We start from the raw sequence: 21,851 nt of genomic DNA, 5'->3' as shown, positions 1-21,851 counted from the left end.
AAAAAAATTTTTAAAACAGCCGGCAAGAAATAGTATAATTGATGCTGCTAAAGTCTGGCCAAATATACCACCTCCAAATACTCAAACTGCACCTGTTACTATTCCTCTGTGTAATGGCTGTGGAACCAAAGGAGCAGGGAAGGAGACCACGTTGTTATTGGCGACCAGTCTAGGCAAAGCTGCTTCGAAATTTGGTAAATGACAGTATGGTATAAAATGTGCATATTTAAGTAGTTTTCAGTATCTGATACACTGCATTTAATCACCTTGAAAAGATTCTTGTGGTCTAAAGCTACTATGTATGTGCATCTCCATTTCTCCCTCTTCGTAAAAAATCTTTTTATTCTTAGACACCGACGAGTCATTTGCCTTTTACGTTGCACTGAGGCTGTCTGAGGTCGGATGCCGTATACAGAATACTAGGTATACGAGGTATATATTAGGAGAGATAAGTGCCAGAGGGGACTTAGTGTCAACTTAGGTTCCTAATTACACTTGTTGATGGCGCACTCCAGAGAAGTACTTACTATTTAGAAAGATTTAGTAATGGTTGATAAAAAACAAGAATTGAAAAACCTAGTATCATTTCCCCAAAAAGTAGTTAATGTGATATTTTGTCTTTGGAAAACTTTTATTTTTATATTAAATCAGATGTTAATGCAGTGTTCAAAATTTTTTTTTTTTTTTTTAATCAAGGACAGTAACAACTTCACCCTTTGTCACCTCTTCATTGCTCTTCCATACTGAGCAGGTAGACACGCGTGGGCAGAGCATGACAGGTCCCAGAGCTGCAGTGTCCATTCGCCTACGTGTTAGTGTACAGAGAAACGTAGACATAACGGTCAGCATGAGGATGGCTCATGCTTTGCACTGGATTTATTGTGGGCCTGAAGTAACTTGACCTTTAGATTTGTTCTTTCCTGAAAAAGAGGAATAATCACTTAGGAATGTTATTGCAACTTGGGGTTGGCCTTTTAGGTCAACCAGTGAGGTTGGTATCCTTAAGCTTAACATCAATCGATAATTTCATTTTTCTGCCACTAAAAATGATAGGTAGCTACCTATTATTTTAATTTGCCATTATTTTTTTCACTATGTGTGATTGAAAGTGTTAACATTTCCTAAGGGTCACCAGAAGTTGCACTAGCCGGACAGGTGCTGGAAAACTTACCCCCCATTGGAGTTTTTTGGGATATTGAAAACTGTTCAGTTCCCTCTGGCCGCTCAGCTACTGCTGTTGTACAGAGAATCCGTGAGAAGTTTTTTAAAGGCCACAGAGAAGCAGAATTCATCTGTGTGTGTGACATCAGTAAAGAAAACAAAGAAGTTATTCAAGAGCTGAATAATTGCCAGGTAAAAAAAAAAAAAAAGGTTTTTTCATCTATTATGGTACAAGAAGAAGCACATGTGTGTTTTTTTTAAATAATTTTAATTCAAAATTTGTTAAATATGCATTTCTACTAGGTTGGCAAATAAAGGAAATTAGCAAGAGATTATTTCTGAAGTACTAGAAATCACTTAATCGTATTTGATCTTTCAGTAATGCCACGTATATGTGACTAGTGCTGTGTCACAGCATGGTTACTTGTGCATCCTTTCTTTTGATTTTCATGACTGCTCTATGAAAAAGGCTCATAGGATTTATTATTTGAAATTTGCAAATTCACCTGAGGCACCAAGATGTTAAACAACTTTTTAAAGATCACGTGGCCAGTAACCAGATGAGCTAGGATTTAAATCCAGATTGTCTGACTGCAAAGTCTATTCTCGTAAGCTGGAACTAGAATCTAGTTCTTTTGACGCTTAGACAAGTAATTCTGTTTTTATGCCATATTGCTGCCTAAAATTACATACTTATGCTCCTTAAAAAACTAATAAATCCTATTGTGTATTGTATGTAGTTGAAATGCCTCTCAAAACCTTTCCTTGCCCTGGAGACTTCAGTATAAGCCTGATAACTTTAACAGAAATAAATCCATTTTTGCTCTTTCGGGGACAGATGCCTTTCCTCTCCCATCACCTAACCCCAGATCCTGAAAGCTATAGACTATGTGTAGCAGAGACAAGTGACATCATATACAGCCCTAAATCTTAGGTTCATCATCTCTGTCCATCTCTGCTACTTCCTGGTTGTTGGCAAAAGCTGTTAGAGCTGCATTACTTCATATTTCACTTCCTTGTCTGCCTGTTTTCTGAAAGGGGGTTGGATGAAGTACAAGAGCAGATGAAGAGAGGCGTGCAGGGCTAACAATGGATCTAGTTCATTCGTACAGAGACACAAATTTGAAATTCCTGAGATCTGTTGATGATTTTTTTTTTCATTGCTAAGTGGCAAGAATAACGACAGCTAGAGTTTCGTTCCTTGAGGACCGTCTCTGAAGATGTGGGCAGAATGTGTAGTGATTTCCCAACCTCAGCTCTCACTAATTTGTCCTCACTCTGAATCAACGCAGGTGACCGTGGCCCACATCAACGCTACCGCCAAGAACGCGGCTGACGACAAACTGCGCCAGAGTCTCCGAAGGTTTGCGAACACTCACACTGCTCCAGCCACTGTGGTTCTCGTGTCGAGTAAGTGCAGAGACATCTGCTCATTTCCACTAAACTCGCTGTGTGGGAATTATTACAGAAGCCAGAACACATTCGAGTGAAATATGCCCCCAGAGAGGCTGAAATGCACAGGCCATATTTGTGCTTACCTCTGAGAACGGTTTAGAGAAGAAAGCGGGAGTCTGTGTAGATTTTGTGGATTTTCTCCTTAGAGCTTGAATATGGATTCTTGTGGGGCCAGTTAAAGAAAATGTAGTTTTTTATTCTACTTTATTTTTTTGTATCCTGGGCCCAGTATTGCTAGTTTTAACAATCTAAGAAGAATTTCCAGAGCTGATGCTCCCCGAAATATTAATATTTGCTCTCTTTTACTATTGGAAGTGACATGTCTTGGAATTCAGTAGAAATATGTGGTCAAATTGCCCTACGGTGTTCATTCTTGTGTGAAATGTGTTCCTGTTTCAGTTAAGGGGGTGGGAGCTGGGGGGCGGGGGGGTGGAGCAACTCTGAGTCCAGTCCAGCCATTCCTTCCTTCTCAGTAGGGGGCAGTACAGCTGTGTGTGTGTGTCACGTCTTTCTAATGTTTGGGGACGGGGTGGGCTGTGCCTTCTCTTTCAGCTGATGTCAATTTTGCATTGGAGCTCAGTGATCTGAGACACAGGCATGGTTTCCACATAATTTTGGTCCATAAAAACCAGGCCTCGGAAGCACTGCTGCATCATGCTAATGAGCTGATCAGATTCGAAGAGTTCATTTCCGACTTGCCCCCCAGGTTACCACTAAAAATGCCAGTAAGTGGGTTTGCATTCTTCTTTTGCTGCACTCTAATGTTAGATTTTGGGGGCTGAAGACCGCCCTTAACGGGGGTCACCAGGTGAGGCTGTTCTTTGTAGGAGGCTGGCCAGATTTTTGAAGTAAGGCTTAGAAATAGTTCTTTTCTTACCAATAGAGAATTGGCATGTATGAATTTTGCTTTTAGCTTGTTTCACGGTATCGTGGGGAATTGGCTTGTAGGTTTATCTTCCCAACACCTCTGGTCAGTGTCTCCAAAGCCAGCAGTGTTTGTGTCAACTGGATGAAAGCCATAGAGAAAGATTTATTACGTCTTTTTCTTCCAGTCATGGGTAAAGAATATGGTGATGGTTTGCACACACTCATGTGGCTGCAGTCAGATAAACAGAGTAAATCGTACATGTCTTGGGCATTTAATCCTTAAACTTCAGTAGCACTCTGAGCTGGTTTTGCATAGTTCTGTTCCCCACCATGCATGTGCACGATTCAGAGCGGTTATTGCTACACCTGTAGCTTATTGAGCCACGTGCTAGGAGAAAGTGCGCGTATTTCCAGCAGGGTGAGCATTCCTTATGGTCTTGATTTGGGAAAAGCACGTTTACTACACTCTTGAGCTGCATTTCAGCCATTTGGAGAATATACATATGACTCCTAAAGAAATTGGCATTTACTTTTCTAGCCTCAGAGGCCTTTAAGTCGAATGTAGTATTTTAGGTCAGAGATTGCCCACTTTTGAGGTCCCTGTTCTTCATGGTTAAAAAGAAGAAAAAGACTTGATTATTCAGAGCATTAAATCTTGCCATTCTCACTGGCCAGAGTGGTACTTTAAGGTACATTTCCCTCCTTCTGGGTTTTTTTGGTTTAAGTAAGTTCACTGTCTTCCCTCAAGATCATTACCACCTCCCCTCCGAGGTTGTTAGCTTAAGTTTGGAGATCACTCCTTGTTCTTCTAATTTTGTAATTGAATGTGTGCCCTTGAGTTAACCCGTTGTAACCCTTTTCCTCTGTATCAGCAGTGCCACACTCTGCTCTATGTTTATAACCTACCAGCAAATAAAGATGGCAAGAGCATCACCAACAGGCTCAGGCGCCTGTCTGATAATTGTGGTGGGAAAGTGCTGAGTATCACAGGCTGCAGTGCAATTCTCCGCTTCATAAACCAAGATAGTGCAGAACGGGCTCAGAAGCGAATGGAAAACGAAGATGTCTTTGGTAATAGGATCATTGTGTCATTTACTCCAAAAAATAGAGAACTCTGTGAAACAAAGAGTTCCAATGCAATTGCTGATAAAGTGAAGTCTCCCAAAAAACTTAAGAATCCAAAATTGTGCCTCATCAAAGATACGAGTGAACAATCTTCCAGTGCCAAAGCCACGCCTGGAAAAGGGTCGCAGGCAAATTCTGGATCTGCTACAAAAAACACAAATGTTAAAAGTTTACAGGTAACTTTGATACCTCTTGCTTTCTGAAGTTTACGGTAGGTTCGGTTTCTTCTTCTCCGTGTTTTACATGCCCCGCTTGCTTTCGGCATGTCCTTTTTCGTTTTCCATTTTTGACGATTCTCAGTTACGTGTTTTCTGTACAGGGTTTAACACATCTTGGTCGCTTCAGTTTTAAATTCTGCTGCGCTTGTCTCTTTTAAGGAGCTCTGCCGCATGGAGTCAAAGACTGGCGCTAGAAGCAGTGACTCCCAGCAAGGCCACCTGAGGCTGGTGGCGCCTCCCCACAGAAGCTTGAGCGCTGTAGCGCCCACACCCAAAAACTCGGGGACGGCAGAACCTGCTTACAAAACCAACCCGAAGTAGGTTACGTTACTCTTCCTCACGGCCTCTTGTCTAATGTGAAGGCAAGCACGTGACCTTTTCCCTTCATGTGTTCCCTCCATTAGGAAAGAGAACCCCTGTCCCCGGAGTGTCACCAGCTCTCCTGTAGAGAACAAAGAGAAAGAGGAGACTCCGTTCCAAGTGAGTTACCCATCTGCTTTCAGCAAGCTGATCACGTCACGGCAAGTCAGTCCCCTGCTCGCAGCACAGTCTTGGTCTTCTCGGTGAGTCTGCCTGCTTGATCGTGGGGTACTTGCGTGCAGTAGCAGGGATGATGACACGATGCTGGTTCAAAGGAACTCCAGCGACGCAAGTGCGTGAATACAGAAGTAAGAGATGAGTCTTCCCCTCCTCGTCCTCCAGCCCCCCTTCCTCAGGCCATCTTAGCTTACGATGGGGGGCCGTGCTCCTCAACGTCTCTCCCCTCCACGTGGGAATCTGGGTAAGCAGAGATCACAGAAACTTAACTCAGACTCCCTGGCCATGATGGGAGGCACGTGTAGATGTCCTTACTGTTTCCTCCTCACTTTGTCGTGTTGGGGAAGCAGCCCCAACTACACGTGCCCTGGTTATTCTTATTCACAGGGTAATTGCAGGGAGCCATTTGAGAAGCAGGAGTGGGGGGCAGTCTGTAGACCACTGTACTTACCCAAGTAACGCTTACCTTATCTAAGCTCTCCAGACTCACACTGAGTACTTCTGGAAGCTTGGAGGACAGGAGCCATGAGGCCACGTTGCACCTTGTGAACTCCTTCACTCATTGTATTTGTTGCGCTGAGTTGCTGAAGGCTCGCTCCAGAAAGTGACTTTGGATCTGCAAAGTTAAAATTAAAAATTCACATAAAAGACTACAACACGTGAGCGACAGTAGCGTTTTCAGAGCCAGGGAGAAGTTAAATGACTTTTATTGGTATCGCAGGCTAATTCACCAAGAATCAATGCCCAGAGTAGAAAATGAATTCACCGGGTCTGCCTATAATTTCTGCCTCTAGTTTTAAATAATCCAATGAAAGAATATTTGGTATTAAATTGTGTACTGGTTGTTAATAACAGGTCAATAGGTAGTACTTTTGGAAATAGTTCTAAATCAGTGTACATTTAAGATAAAAATACATTTGAAAACCAAATATTCTGCTTGGTTGCATTATGGAAAGCTGTTTTTATATATAGCTTCAAACAGAGCCTAAGTGGTTTAAACTAAGTAAATAGAATAACAGTTTTTAAAAATACTCCACCATGTATGTTTTAAGCAGGAGTATGTCTCCAAACCTTTTAAACAGAGCGTCCCCACTTGCTTTCAACATTGCAAATTCGAGCATTGGTGCTGACAGCCCAGACCCGTTTGCAAATGGTGCTGACATCCAGATCAGCAACATCGACTACAGATTATCCCGGAAGGAGCTGCAGCAGCTTATGCAGGAGGCATTTTCTAGGCACGGCAAGGTAACCTTCTCACCCCCTCTTGCCTTCCTTTTACCCTTTGCTAGCGCTTCAAGTCGGGAGAACGTAGTTCAACACACGTAACCGCAGCCAGGATAGACGTATCACTGAATGAGTTTGAACTCCTTCTTTTTTCCTGTGGTCTGCTCACGGTGATGCTGTACTTGTAGTTTTTAGGGCGTAACCCCGGAGAGCAGGAGACCTAGGGGAGAGGCACTCGTGGTCACGGGCACGGATTTAAGTGGCACTTTGGGGAATAAAACTCTGATGGATTTTACTTCGCTCTGGCTGCTAAAATACAGAAGTAGGATTCTAAAGTAATGTTGGCTGTTTTTGTGAGTATCTTACTGTGTCTGATGGGGTTTTTAGGTGCCGTTTGCTAGAAGTGCACCTATTCCAGATGATTAAAATGGCTATGCCCCGGGTGTCTGCAGGGTCTGGAGAAGACCCCAAAGACTCCTCGCACATATTGGCTCCCGAGCCTGCATCGGAGAGCTGCGCGTGCCAGAGCACGCAGGCAGGCCGGGCCGATTTCACGTCTCTGAAGGTCACCCAGTCCTGGTTCACTTAGGTTTTGCTTGGCAGAAGCGTAGCATTCAGACATGTTCCCTCACAGAAGCACGGAAGTCCACAGGCGTGTTCCTTCATGATTCACCTTCAGGTTGAAGCTGACAGGGTTCGGGGTAGACCTAGCATTCCCTTTTCCTTTTTACTGCTGTAGGTGAAGAGTGTTGAGCTCAGCCCCCATACAGATTATCAGCTCAAGGCTGTTGTTCAGATGGAGAACTTACAAGAAGCAATCAGTGCGGTGAATAGCCTCCACAGATACAAAATTGGCAGCAAGAAGATCCTGGTCTCACTTGCCACAGGAGCTGCTAATAAATCACTCTCTTTACTGAGGTAAAAACAAACCATTTATTTCAGGAAATAACTTCTTGGCCCAGAAACAACTTTGGAAAAAATAAAATAGATTTCATCACATTCCCAACCCTCTTTGATGATTACACACGCAGCAATGTTTATTCTCACTTGTGACAGAACTTAGAAAATGAGCTAGAAGGTAGCAATAAGCTGGTTAGAATAATCCAACTCTTACTCAAGTCCACTACTCAAAGGTGAAGTACAGCTTAAACTTGGCAGGCGGTTAGGAGTAAAATAATACACCGCATATCCAGAACAGGTTCTAAAAATAGTAGCCCTCTACAGTAAATGTTTATAAGCCTGGAAAGTCTGAAATGTTCCCTTCAAATCTTAGGAGAAGGTGGGTTTGTCTGTAGAGGGTAGATCTACGAAGCTGCAAGCTCTCAACCTGCAGATATATCCTTGGCCTCAAATAGACACTCAGCTCTGTAAGTCTGCCTTCAACTCTGTCAATTGTAGGAATCTGGTGGTGCTTTCATTCTTAATGTGCTTTGATTCTTCTTCGGCTTTCCCTGTTTTGGGGACAACTAGTAAAACAGAACTCACTCCTAAAAATCTGTTTAAACTCTCAAAGATCTTTTTCCGTAACGTGTACTTCACCATTATTTTAAATTATGTTTTTTTCCCCTAGAATAAAAATAATAATGCTCATTGAAGAAACTTTGGAAAGGTCAGAAATACAAAAGAAGCTGGGGGGTGGGGGGTGGGGCGTGGTGGGAATCCATAATCCTGTGGCTCAAAGCCAGTCATGCAACAGTTTGCCTCTTTGTTTTCTTCTGATCGTTCTTGGCTGCCTTTTTTAAAACTATAGTTGGGATGATATTGTATCTGCTTGTGTATCCTCCACTGTGGGAATTTTACGTCCGCGTCTCTAACACGTGACACACGACGTGGCAGGAGCCATTCAAGCTGTTCTGCCTTTTTTTTCTGTTAACAAGGTGTTTGTCTCATTTGAGGGGTCAGTGTCCTTCTGATACACAGGTGTGAAAAGTGCTCTGCTTGAGTCTGATAAAAATCCCAGTGTCTGGCTTTATATTCTTTAATCACCTTGTCCCTAAAGTCTTTTTTTTTTTCAAGGTTTTCCAGAAAATAAATTTTGACATACCAGAAACTGGTAAATTTATGTTGTGTATACAGTTGACCCTTGAACAGCTCAGGGGGTGGGGGTGCCAACCCCCCCCCCCCCATGCAGTCAAAAATCCCCATATAACTTCTGATTCCCCCAAATCTTAACTACTAATCGCGTACTGTACTGTTGACTGGAAGCCTTTACTGATAATGATAACATAAACAGTTGATTAACACCTAGGTTGTATGTGTTATATGCTACGTTCTTACAATAAAATAAGCTAGGAGAAAGAAAATGTTTCCAAAATCATAATGACGAGAACATACATTTATAGTACTGTACTGCATTTATCGAAAGAAATCCACACATAAGTGGACTCGTGAAGTTCAAACCCATGTTATTCAAGGGTCAACTGTACATTGTGTTAATCAGTTTTATGAACTCTGTTTTTGTTTTTATTTTTCCGCTCCCTATGAACTGTGTTTTTAAAATACCACTTGGAAATCCTCTGTTGGTATCGAATGACATCTGTTTTCTAATTGAGTAAAATTTTGTTTTACAGTGCAGAAACAATGTCTATTCTTCAGGACGCTCCTGCCTGCTGTCTGCCTCTTTTTAAATTTACAGATATCTATGAAAAAAAGTAAGTTAGGTTTATTATTATTTTTTTCATTGATCTGGTCAGTACTGATTGGCAGCTTCCAGAATTCCTATATTAATTGGTGATTGGCATAAATCTCTTGAGGAAAAGCTGTTGAGGACTATTTCCAGCCTGGTGGAGGAAATGACGTAAAGACAATGGTATCCAGATTCACGTTTCTATTTTAACATACATTTTAAAAACGTCTTTCATTTTTAATAAATTTAGACCTCAGTCCCTAAAGCTGTATGTTTTTCCCATTGACTGATTCGTCTTGTTCATCACTGAATGAACATTTTCCAGCACCTTCTAGGCTGTAAGCTCTAGGACAACAAGGACTGGATCTGACTTATGACCATCTCTTCAGGACCCAGGGCTTAGTAGATGCTCAGGAAGTATGGGTGGTATGGAAGTCTAGAGGCACCCGGCTGGCTCAGTTGGTGGAGCGTGTGACTCTTGATCTCAGGGTTGTGAGTTCAAGCCCCACGTTGGGTGTAGGGATCACTTTTAAAAACAACATCTTTTTTTAAAATTTATGTATTTAAATTGAAGTTCGTGAACATACAGTGTAGTCTTGGTTTTAGGAGCATAATCCAGTGATCTAGCACTTACATAGAACACCCGGTGCTCATCCCAGCAAGTGCCCTCCTTAATGCCCATCACCCATTTAGCCCATCCTCCCCAAAATAAAATCTTTAAAAAGTCTGAGCCTCTGTGGAGAGTGCAGAGCTGGGAAGACACGATCCTTGTCCTTGAGCTTCTGTCTGGAAGGGAAGAGGAAATACTCGTAAATCATCACATAGAACAAAGAAAACTATCCCCAAGTGAATGAGGAGGAGAAAATGCTAAAAGGATGGAAAAAACAAAGAGCTGGACTGTTACTCTGAAGCCCCGGAGCCCTGAGTAGTGGTGGAACTACGGGCCATGTGGTGGCAGTGCAAGCTGAGATGGAATGAACAGGGCACAGAAGGACACAAAGAAGGGACAGTGCTGTCCCAGTCCTGGGTCCAAGCAGATGCTGTTGGAACACCGAAGTTTCAGTTGTCAGTGAAATAGGACATTGTGACTAGTTTTATGTAGCAGGCAAGGTGGAGAGGAGAGGCGGTTTGATTCTGAGTTGTTTTGTCCTGGCTGACTGAGAGGATGCTAGTATGGTTAAACCGGAAATAGAAAATAAAGAAAGCCTGTCCAGAAGGTGCAGTGAGGTTTTGACCTTGGTTTGGACATTGGAGATAATGAAGATGTGACCGTTACTTTCCTAAAGGGGATCAGGAGAGGCAGGGGAGCAGGGAGGGAGTGAGGGGAAGCCAAGAGAAGGGCAGAACTGGATGGAATACTACCTGGGACGGGAAGCAGGAGAGAACCAGGAGGTGAGGGTGTTACCAGGACATGCGGGGATGGCTGGCGTCATTGAGGGAGCTGAGAATGTGGCATGGGGTTTTGGGGGGAGGGGAGGAGGAAGCTGCTGGTGACTTGAGAGCCATCCCTCCCGAGTCCTGTGGATAAAATCCTGGAGGGAAAAGGATATGAACTCAAATCTGTCTGCCTTCCAAGCCTGGGCCTTTAAGCTCCCAAGTATGAAAGGTACACACATGGTGGGGGGATGATTGAGGAGTCCAGTCTCAGGAAGTGTGGGTCTCAAGGTTCAGGAATAGGTGAGGTGAGGGAGTAGCTGGAAAGGAGCCTACCTCTTCTGAGGTAGCAGAGCAGAGATGGGGAGGGGTGGTACAGAGGGATTTCCAGCTTGGGGAGTGGAGTCAAAAGAGGTCATGTCAGATAGCTTTCCATCTGAGACAGTGAGGTGAGGTCATATGCAGCAACTGCAGGGGTTCGAGGGTTAGGTAGCAAATGACATAATGACTGATGGGCAGTCAGCCAGAGGTGACTCAAAGGAAGTGCCAAGTGTTACTGGCTTGGGAGTGAAAGAATTTAGAGTAGAATTAATCCCATCTTGCTTTTGAAGAGGTGGAGGAACCGTTCTTAGCAATAGCCCTTTACTTAATCAGTACAGGCATTTCTGTGTAATCAGAGAAGAACATTCCAAGTCAACTTCTGTCCCCTTATCCCTGCTTTTAGATTTGGACACAAGTTGAACGTGTCGGATCTATATAAGCTAACAGACACGGTGGCAATCCGCGAACAAGGAAACGGAAGACTGGTGTGTCTGTTGCCCAGCAGTCAGGCCCGGCAGAGCCCCTTGGGGTCTTCGCAGTCACATGACGGCTCCTCGACAAATTGCAGCCCAATTATATTTGAAGAGTTAGAATATCACGAGCCTGTCTGCAGACAGCATTGCCCCGATAAGAACTTCAGGTAGAACCTCGTTTCCTTCTAGAAATAATCCTTGTGTATAAGGTCCTTGAATGTCTGTTACAGTTACCTTGAAGACCTTTTAGACCACTGAGAAACGTCAGCTAACTGTTTTGTTCTCTTTTCTGTAGTGAACACGAATTTGATCCAGACTCCTATAAGATTCCTTTTGTGATCCTCTCTTTGAAGACATTTGCGCCCCAGGTTCATAGTCTTCTGCAGACACATGAGGGCACCGTGCCTTTATTAAGGTGAACATGTCAAAGCCATTAAGATATGAGGCCTTAGTTCTCCTCTTTCTAGAAAGTCTGCCCTCTGCCCACACCTCTTCCCAAGCAAGTATTATAGAATGCTTCATCCTAACATTTTTAGCACCTTGCAATCAAAGTAGATCTGAAATAGGATCCATTCACTCAATACTTGAACAAGAAAATTTGTGCAGACTTTTAGAAACATAAGCAATGAATAGGAAAGCTTGTTCTCCACAAAGACGAGATTATTGTAAGTGCTGTACTACAAGTGCACACACGTGCTAGAGGAGGGTACACAGCCTTCAGCCCCGGGCTGCAAAATTTGAGAGAGAAAAGCCACTAATGCGTTGAAGCAGGTAAATCACTAACTGAGCGCCCAGTTGCCTTATTTTTAACACCCTCTGCTGGGAAAATTATCTAGGAATTTCTGGTCTCATCAGACTGCATCAAAGAGGTCAGTGCCACAGTGATTGTCTCCCCTGCCTCGGATCTTAATTCTAATGTTCAAACCCAGATCCTGGGGATTTAAACAGAAATTACTTATTTGTGGATATATTAAAATAGAGATTTCTGTTTAGCAGGTGCTTTGCTTTTCCATTATTGTAATTACCCTTCTTTTTCCCCACGTCAGCTTTCCAGATTGTTATGCTGCAGAGTTCGGTGAACTAGAAATAGTGCAGGAAAATCAAGGGGGTGTTCCCTTAGAACACCTCATCACCTGTGTTCCAGGTGTAAACATCGCCACTGCACAGAATGGCGTCAAAGTGGTCAAATGGATTCACAACAAGCCCCCACCTCCAAACACAGGTAGGAGGCAGGTATTGTATGTTTCTGAGCCACCACCTGCTAGGAGAGGAGGCTGTTGGCTTTTATCTTCCACAGCAGCCCTGTTTGCCAAGCACAAAGCACTGTGGATGTCTCCTTTGATCCTTTTTTTTTTTAATGTTTGTTTATTTTGAGGGAGAGAGAGGCGCATGCCCATGCACTCGAGTGAGGGAGGGGCAGAGCTAGAGGGAGAGAGAATCCCAAGCAGGCTCCATGCTGTCAGCTCAGAGCCTGATGAGCCCAAGAACCGTGAGATGGTGAGCTGAGCCCAAATCAAAGAGTCGGATGCTTACCCAACAGCCACCCAGGCGGCCCTCCTTTGATCTTTTAAAAACTACTCTCTAAAGTGCTGAAGGTTTGGCAGAACAAGACTTTAAAGACTTTTGGGGAGTACCAGCATAAGCTATATAAAAAATGTAAAATCCATGTTTCACAATGACGAATCTCTTTAGCCCTACCTAATTTTGTGAGACTTTTTGGCTTGTCAGTTGGCTAGCCTTTTAAAAATAGTTTCAAGTAGTTGAAGGAAATCTCTCTAAATGCAGATTTACCTGTGAAATTCATTGTGGTCAACATTTCTGACTTTGATAAATCTGAAAACAGATTTAGCTGTTAGTATAAAAGACCAGGAAATGTGAACCTAGATTTGGGTGGGTTGCTGAGTTCTGGGCATCCCTGAGTCGCAGGTGTCTAATCCCACGACCTGTGAACAGCACTGCAAATCGTTGCCGCTATAGGCACATTTCCTTCTCTTTGACCCTAAATACTTCCTCCCTTTCTCTCCCCCTATAGGAAGAAGGGTGAGGATAACCAGGGAAGGAGAAAGACTGGTAGCAACGCTGCTTGCCACCTTCTCCTGCCTTTCCCCTCAGCCCTGGCCCATGCAGGCTCCCGGGCCTGTGCTGTTTCTCCTTCCTCCTGTGTCGTTAGCCTGCCAGTGTCTTAGAAAGGTTTTTGTCTGCTTATACTTTTATAATGAAAACTTTTTCTCAATTACATGGGCGTTCAAGAAAAATTTCTTTCTTACTCTTATATCAGCTAGTTTTACATTGCTGCTTTCCATGATTTTCTGGGTAATGTTTTCAGCTTCCACATGGGTTAGCTTGGCTCTTCTGGGCTACCTGCTTGCTGACCATCTATAACTTTGTTTCTGTGGGAAAGTATGCTCCGCAGGACCAAGATGCAAATGAGTCGTTGAAATACAACGAGTTTGTAAGGTGGAAACTTGCTGTGGAATTTCACTTCTGCTTTAAGTTAACACTATGCTGAACTATGCTTTGACTACTGGACTTCGAGAAATAGTGGGAAAACATCTGCCAGCCCATAAAGAAGTTGGGCTGGCCCATTGATTATTATATAGAACCTGAATATAGATGCTGAGAAGTAAAGAGGCCCTTTGGTCTCATCTGCATCGTCATGGGTGAGCTCAGGCGAGCGAGTGCAAGGTTAGTTACCTTTGTTTCAGAGGTAAGATCCCACTTTATATCTTAGGAATGCTCTCTTTTTCTCCCCCTGTCTAGATCCTTGGCTTCTGCGTTCTAAAAGTCCTGTGGGTAACCCCCAGCTGATCCAGTTTAGCAGGGAAGTGATTGACCTGCTAAAGAGCCAGCCGTCCTGTGTCATCCCAATTAGTAATTTCATCCCGTCCTACCACCATCATTTTGCAAAGCAGTGCCGGGTATCAGACTATGGATATTCCAAGCTGATAGAATTACTGGAAGCTGTGCCTCATGTGTTGCAGGTAAGGAAAGTTCAGGAATTATTATCATTTTAAAGACGAGAATGTTCCTCTGTGGTTTTGGCTACCTCAGCCGAAGAAACGGGTTAGCTGGTAACCTCATCCAAGATGGCTTCTTGGTTTTTGCAGAAAGCTGTGAGTTTCAACTTAAAGAATGAACTCCTTAGAGCACTGTCAAGTGTTTTTCTTCTAATCTGTGTAGACTGACCTCCCTTCTCCTAACCCAGAGCTCTCCAGGGTTGTTCGGTTGTTCACTCTTACAGAGGAGCTGCCGAGAACACGGGCTTACCTCTCTTAAATGAGTGAAAGACGAGCTCCTGGGCTGGAGCCTCATGTTGGTTCCTAAGGAATCTTTCTTTACCTGTTAACCTAGACTGTTATATAGCTTCCCACCTGTAAAACAGCTTCCCACTTGTAAAATGGCTTGGAATACCTTAGCTGTCTTTTGTAGACAAAATTAGTTGCTTTTTGTGTCTGTATTCACAACTATTTGAGGAGGGGTATGAAGGGCAAACAAAAAGGGGGTGGGGGGTCCCAGGCACTTGAGCAGATGTTCATTTTGAACATCTACATTCTGTTGATCTACATGTGTTTGAAAATGCAGATGTCACACATAAAGGGGCTTATTGTCTGAGAGCGGTAACAGGAGAGAGAAAATGCCATCAACCAGAAAGTCCGTATGTGCCAAGGTCTTACGAGTATAAATAATCAAAGTGTTTGATTTACAGATCCTCGGAATGGGCTCCAAAAGGTTGTTGACCCTTACCCACAGGGCCCAGGTGAAGCGCTTTACTCAGGATTTACTAAAACTTCTCAAATCCCAAGCCAGCAAACAGGTCATTGTGAGGGAGTTCTCACAGGCTTACCATTGGTGAGTTGATGAGAAGGGGGGGAAAAATGAAAGCAAATATTTTAAGACACTTTTTCTTCCCACAAATCTAAAATAATTGCCTAACGTTTTCTATTTAACATTCTTCTGGAAAACTTTCAAGGTTTATTTAGCAAGTGATATGTCTCATTCTTTACCCATTTCCATGGTTAAATTCTAGGTGTTTCTCAAAAGACTGGGATGTCACTGAATATGGTGTTTGTGAATTGATTGATATCGTATCAGAGATTCCAGACACAACCATCTGCCTGTCCCAACAAGATAGTGAAATGGTGATTTGTATCCCCAAAAGAGGTATGTTGACCTTAATGTGCTGGAAGACAGTTGCATATCTCAGTGGTTATCTTAACATGGTCTCACATATCCTTTTCCCTGCCCCCATGGTTCCTGCAGGTTCCATGGAAGGAGCGGTGTGAAAACTACTATGTGCTGTGCAGTGGATCCTAGGTTCTTCAGAGCAGGGAAGCCACTCACCAATAAGAAAAGCTGGTTTTTTAGAATTTAGAATTTTCCCTCTAGGGGGAAGAGGGGCACAACCAGCACTTTGCCAAAATGCCTTCTTCAGCCTGTCTATGGCTGTTGACACCATAATTATCCATCCGAGAGTCGGTTACCATGGCTCTTGCTTGACTCTTATCTTTAACTGAGCTACCTTACCGTGCACTCTGGAGAAGGAAAGAAGGCTCAAGCAAATGTTTTGCTTTATCTTTCATATTTTGGCCACTCTGGTTGAGGTCTGGGAGCTAGGGTAGGTGACATTACATCTATCTATTGTCCTCTTCTCCCACTGTTAGTAATCGGTGATTCTTAACCTGTGTTCCTGCAGAACACTGATATTCATGAAATTATGGCACTCCAGAGCTTTTGGAGTGAGTAATGTCAGTCTTCTGATTCTCATTTAAAAATCAATAGAGGGGCACCGGGCTGGCTCATTTGGAAGAGCATGTGACTCTTCATCTGGGGTTATGAGTTCAAGTGCCACATTGGGTGTAGAGGTTACTTAAAAATTTTTTTTTAAATCTTTTTATTTTTTATTTTTTTAGAGCTTGTGAGCAGGGCAGAGGGGCTGGGTGGAGGGGGGAGAGAGAGAGAGAGAGAGAGAGAGAGAGAGAGAAAGAAAGAGACTCTTAAGCACGTTCTGTGCTTAGTGTGGAGGTTCAGATCCCACAACCCTGGGAACCTGAGCTGAAATCAGGAGTCGGGTGCTCAACTGACTGAGCCACCCAGGTACCCCTAAAAAAAAAAACTTTTAAAAAATTTCTTTTTGTTTTTTAAACGTTTATTTATTTTTGAGAGAAAGAGACACAAGCAGAGGACAAGCAGAGGAGGGGCAGGGAGAGAGGGAGACAGAATCCGTGAAGCAGACTCCAGGCTCTGAGTTGTCAGCACAGAGCCCAACGCAGAACTCGACCTCACAAACCGTGGGATCATAACCTGAGCTGAAGTTGGGCGATTAATTGAGCCACCCAAGCGCCCTAAAAAATTTCAAAAAAAATTACATACATAAAAATTAATTGAAATAAAAAGTGAAATGTAAGCTTTTATTGCCCTGTGTTTTTGTTAAACTTTTGTTGCCTGATACTCTTTCTGCTAACAATTTTAACTGAAGGTCAGAAGAATAAACAGAAAGCATGTGGCTATTCAGAAGTGCGAGTTTAAAGAAATAATTTCTAGGTTATTTTTACAAGTACAGAGACCTGTCATGTACGTGCTCGTACGTGTCAGGCTCCTATATATGGGATAGGGGTGGGGGACAGGGAGCTAGAAAAAGTATGTCCAGCTTGCAAGGTGAAATTACATGGGTATGTATGTATATTTCACTGTGTACCATAATAGTTTCCTGGCCTCCTGGTATTGTGTCCTTGAATGAGTTTGAAAACCATTCTGCACAGAGAGCCTATGAATGTGTTTGTCTTCGGCTGTGTGCATTTGGAAGGCAAAGATGATACCTCTTGTAATCTGTACATAGGACTAACTATACCACTAATGTTCAACACAAATCAATGGAAGACTGTGATGACCGATCAGTTTTCTTTTTTTTTTTTAAAGAGCGTACCCAGGATGAAATAGAAAGGACAAAGCAGTTCTCCAAGGATGTTGTTGATTTGCTGCGGCACCAACCCCATTTCCGGATGCCCTTTAACAAATTTATCCCCTCCTACCATCACCACTTTGGCCGGCAGTGTAAACTTGCATACTATGGGTTTACTAAACTACTTGAACTTTTTGAAGCCATACCTGATATTTTACAAGTGAGTAGAGATTCCAATGATATTTTTCTAAACAATATATGGGAGAATTTTTTTTTTTCTCTCAGGCCTCTTTTCCTGGGAAGTAAGTAGTTAGGAAATAGGAAAACTTGAAATATTTTGATCAGAGAAGCTATGTTTTTGGCTCATTAGTATTTTAAGGTAAGTGTGGGGTTTTTTTTCCCCTTCAATGAAGAAAGAAACCATCTTCAAATTTATTTTAGAGCAATTATTGTCAAAAGATGAAATAGTTTGATTCTTTTTAATAGTTTGATTTCTTAAATGGAACGTTTTTCCATTAGTGCCGTATTTTTCAAATCTCTTAGGTTGGTGCTGGGGATGAGTATGTGAGGTGATATGAATGCTTAGCTGTTAAGCCATTGCTAAGTTAAACCAGATTTTTGTTGTTAATTTTATTAGCATTTGTGTTTTTTAAAATTTATTTATTTATCTTTGAGAGAGAGCGATACCAGAGTGCGAGCAGGGGAAGGGCAGAGAGAGAGGAAGGGACAGAATCTGAAGCAGGCTCCAGGCTCTGAGCTGTCAGCATAGAGCCCGATGCAGGGCTCAAACTCACAAACCAAGAGATTATGACCTGAGCTGAAGTCAGACGCTTAACCGACTGAGCCACCCAGGCACCTAAAGTGCTTTTAAAATTCTTCTTGGGGCGCCTGGGTGGCTCAGTCGGTTAAGCGTCTGACTTCAGCTCAGGTCATGATCTCACAGTCTGAGTTTGAGGCCTACATCAGGTTCTGTGCTGACAGCTTAGAGCCTGGAGACTGCGCCGGTTTCTGTTCTCCCTCTCTGCCTACCCCTCCCCTGCTCATGCTCTGTCTCTCTTGCTCTCAAAAATAAACAAACATAAAAAAAATTTTTTAAAAATTCCTCTTGTGTGTGGTAAAATACACATTACTTTGTTAACCCTTTTTAAGTGTGCAGTTAAGTGGTGGTAAATGTATCACATGCTGTGCCACCAATTTCCAGAACTTTTTCATCTTGCAGAACTGAAGCTCTATATCCATTAAAGAACACCAAAGTGCTTTTCAGTTACTAACCGAATACATTTCCATGCCACTTAATTCTATGAACAGTCATAACTTGTTCAATCTCGCCTTCTTCCTGCTGTGTGTTTTCCAAGGTATTGGAATGTGGAGAAGAAAAAATCCTCACCTTGACAGAGGTAGAACGATTCAAAGCTCTTGCTGCCCAGTTTGTCAAACTCCTTCGGTCCCAAAAAGATAACTGCCTTATGATGACGGATCTGCTTACGGAATACGCTAAAACTTTTGGTTACACGTTTCGTCTCCAAGACTACGATGTCAGTTCAGTTTCAGCTTTAACACAGAAGCTCTGCCATGTTGTGAAGGTTAGCAGATTTTTATTTTCACGACAATGTGGCGTCATCTTCACTGGGGTGTTTTCCTGTGCTTTAGCGTTTCTTTGTTCACACCTTGCAGCAGTTTCTGTTTCACAGTAAGTGCTTTGTTTGCTATTAATACCTTATTAGGTAATAGGAGATGACCCTAATAGGGGCTCTGGTTTGACAGCTAAGATTTTTGGTCTTGCTTCTGTGTGTTTATTCAGGGCCTTGTCAAAGGAATGACTCTGAACCGATGAAGTGTCTTTTATCCGAGGATGTTTTCTTCCTCAGGTATATTCTTCTAAATGGATCATCGTTTCTGAAGTTTTGGGGAGGCTGTAATCCCAGATCTCTTTCCCCACAGATTCTGACTCACTCGAGAAGATTTAGGAGCAGGCTAGGCTCACAACAGCCCTTGTTGCTGGTAACACGGGATTGGAGAGGGTAACTTCCTCTTCCTTCCTGCTCTGGACTAAACTGACCCTCCCTGTCCTAGACTGAGCAGCTGGGTGGTTTCAGGCTGCCTCCAGCCTGGGGCGAAGAAAACTCACTAAGAGGAGGCAGAGTGGAAGTGCCACCAAGGGGGGCAGCCCTGGCTACAGACCTGGAAGGGATGCATTCACGTCCTGTCCAGTTGAGGGGAGAACCTTCACAGGACCCAGAGTAGGGAGGACGCTAGGAGTGTGGCACTCCCAATCCAAGGAGGAGAAACGGCCAGCACTGTCACCTGCTGGGACGAGTGCGGCAGGGACTAATGTGACCTTCGGGCCTGGCTACATGGAGGAACTTGGTGTTGCTGGCCGGGCGGGGTCGCCACCAGTGAGTGGGGACCAGAGGCACACTGAGCAGGTCGAGGCATGAGGAGGAGTAGGAGGCAAGAAAATGGTGACAGGTAATACAGCCTTTCGGCTTGTCTCCTTGTGAAGGAGCAGCGGGAGTGCACAGTGGCGCCAAGGCCACGGGACCGAGTGAGCCCATGAGCTTTCTGTGGCTGCTTTGCTCCCAGGTGGAGAGACCCGAGCATGGTTGAGAGCCGCCAGGAAGGATGTGCTCGAGGGAGAGAAGAGAAATACACGGACAAGAGGTGGTGGGGTGGGGTTTCCGAGGAGGCAGGCATGGGAATCGGCGTTCAGCAGACGGCAGGGCACAGCCCTGATATTAGTGCTTTGACCAGAGGGAGGGAGTAGCAGGCGGATGTAGACACAGGGAAGTTTGCTGTTCCTCTCTGGAAAGAGGAGGGGGGTACCCACCACGAGCTATTTTTCTGTGAAGTGAAGGTGAGAGCAACTGCATAGAGAGAGGACGAAAGACACAGGATTCGAGATTGAGGCCCCTCATGGTACGGTGCGGTGTGGGGAGCCCGCCAGGACATGAGGCAGGGGCGCAGGGAGTAGGGGAGCCCCGCAGGAGGGATGCGGTGCCCATAGCGCTACCCTGGGTTTGCTGCCAGCTCGGAAAGCAGACCGTCGGGCTCGAGGTGGGAGTTTGCCAAATGGTGCAAAGAAAAGGCACCAAAGGGACAAAGTTGTTTACAGAGCATGACAAGAGTGGTAATGAATTCATGGCCTATCAGCGCCAAGGTGGACACGAGAGGAAAGTGAACAAGGCAGAGGGTTTTAATTGGGAGGAGGTGCGAGTCCGTGCAGGTGAAGCTGGAGAACGGGAGGAAGAGCCGATCATTCGAATCTCTTTTCCGTCTCCCACCCAGCATCTGCCGCAGGCCTCCTTTGGCACGCAGGGTGCATGGGAGGTTTGCATGAGCTACCTCGGCAGCGGGCGGTAGATGGCGAGATCCCACGTGCGACCTGGGAATGGGTGTCCACGGAGGAAGTCAGTGGAAGGGGATATCCCCGGAGATGTGGAAGTTGAGGAACTGAAAGGCCACAGGATGGGAGGGGCCCCCTGGATACTCAGTCACCCAGCATAAAGGCATGGAGTGCTTCAGTGGGTAGCAGGACTCAGCCATGACCAGAGACTCTGATAAGCAAGGGCGAGTGAGTGGGAAGTTTGGGCGTAAGCAGTCAAGATGGGGGAGGATTGGAGAGGCTCCGGTGCGCTGCCCTGGCTGCTGCTGCATCTCCGGGAAGCTTCTGGGGAATGCTGAGAAGTGGACCCCTCCACCCCGCCCCCCCCCCCGAGATTCTGATGCAATTATGCCCAGTGTGCTCTGAGCATTGGCATCTTTTATAAGCTCCCTAGAGGATTCGTTGCGTAGCATGGGTTCAGAATCAAGAGATGTATCTAAGTAGCCTCGAAAGAACAGGTTTTTATTTTTACTCCTTGAAAGGCTGCAATAGTAGCAGTGGTCTAGGCATTGAACAAGATGACTCAGACTCCCCTAGACCTGACTCTGTTGATAGGGGAAATCTGTCGCCATGGTAACTGGTGTGGGGGGTCTGCCCTCCATCCTCCTGCCTGGGCTCTGGGTGAGCGTCCGAACCAGGGTCACAGTGGGATGGTGACAGTTCCTCAGGTGCTGCTCTGCCTGTGAGAGCCCAAAGCACGCAAGCCTGTGGTGACCCAGCCCACGCCGAGGCACTGAGACCTGTGGTGTTGGCTGGAAAACCAGAGGGGAAAACACGTAACAGTAAACCTTGGCTTGCGTGCCAACACCTCAGCGGTGCACGTGCCTGTGGGTCTCAGTTACCAAACATCTGTTTCTTCACGTGCTCTTTGGTCCCCGAATGATAACCTCTGTCTTTTTCAGGAGCTTCCCCTTCCAGCGTGCTTCATCACTCAGACCTGTTATCTCCTTGAGAACCAGAAAGAATCGAGGGGTAGACATGTAGTCAGGAAAATACCCACTTACTGGCTAGTGATGATGGACTAGAAGAAAATGTGGGTGTCCTTAAGTGGGCCTTCCATCCCTGCCCCAGTCTAGCTCCTGGGACACAGTCCAAACCCCTCCCTTGCCTCCTCCCTGAGCGCAGCAACCTTCAGTTCAGGGGCTTGGGGAGTGGAAGGAGTGCCCTGAAAGAGGGCTGGTGTTGATGG

General features: G+C 44.5%; 1 protein-coding gene across 7 annotated transcripts in view; it reads left to right on the top strand.

Annotated features, from left to right (window-relative positions):
* Window positions 1–21,851, top strand: part of MARF1 (meiosis regulator and mRNA stability factor 1) — a 39,345-nt gene that overhangs the window by 7,183 nt on the left and 10,311 nt on the right. For 2 of the 7 annotated variants that reach the window (XM_019468671.2, XM_019468664.2), the window contains exons 4-21: window positions 20–194; window positions 1,127–1,353; window positions 2,454–2,571; window positions 3,169–3,341; window positions 4,356–4,784; window positions 4,986–5,143; window positions 5,231–5,389; window positions 6,416–6,608; window positions 7,327–7,505; window positions 9,158–9,238; window positions 11,312–11,548; window positions 11,677–11,796; window positions 12,428–12,603; window positions 14,142–14,362; window positions 15,088–15,230; window positions 15,409–15,542; window positions 17,298–17,500; window positions 18,636–18,863. In XM_019468671.2, coding sequence (XP_019324216.2) covers window positions 20–194; window positions 1,127–1,353; window positions 2,454–2,571; window positions 3,169–3,341; window positions 4,356–4,784; window positions 4,986–5,143; window positions 5,231–5,389; window positions 6,416–6,608; window positions 7,327–7,505; window positions 9,158–9,238; window positions 11,312–11,548; window positions 11,677–11,796; window positions 12,428–12,603; window positions 14,142–14,362; window positions 15,088–15,230; window positions 15,409–15,542; window positions 17,298–17,500; window positions 18,636–18,863 — 3,354 coding nt within the window. The remainder of the gene's footprint in view (window positions 1–19; window positions 195–1,126; window positions 1,354–2,453; window positions 2,572–3,168; window positions 3,342–4,355; window positions 4,785–4,985; window positions 5,144–5,230; window positions 5,390–6,415; window positions 6,609–7,326; window positions 7,506–9,157; window positions 9,239–11,311; window positions 11,549–11,676; window positions 11,797–12,427; window positions 12,604–14,141; window positions 14,363–15,087; window positions 15,231–15,408; window positions 15,543–17,297; window positions 17,501–18,635; window positions 18,864–21,851) is intronic. The other 5 variants (XM_019468668.2, XM_019468667.2, XM_019468669.2 and 2 more) reach the window with 5 other exon arrangements.

This window comes from Panthera pardus, unplaced genomic scaffold, assembly GCF_024362965.1.
Source record: "Panthera pardus isolate Hobbes unplaced genomic scaffold, ASM2436296v1 HiC_scaffold_5, whole genome shotgun sequence".
Lineage (NCBI taxonomy): Eukaryota > Metazoa > Chordata > Mammalia > Carnivora > Felidae > Panthera > Panthera pardus.
Note: the sequence above shows the minus strand (reverse complement) of the source record. Positions and strands in the feature narration are given on the sequence as shown.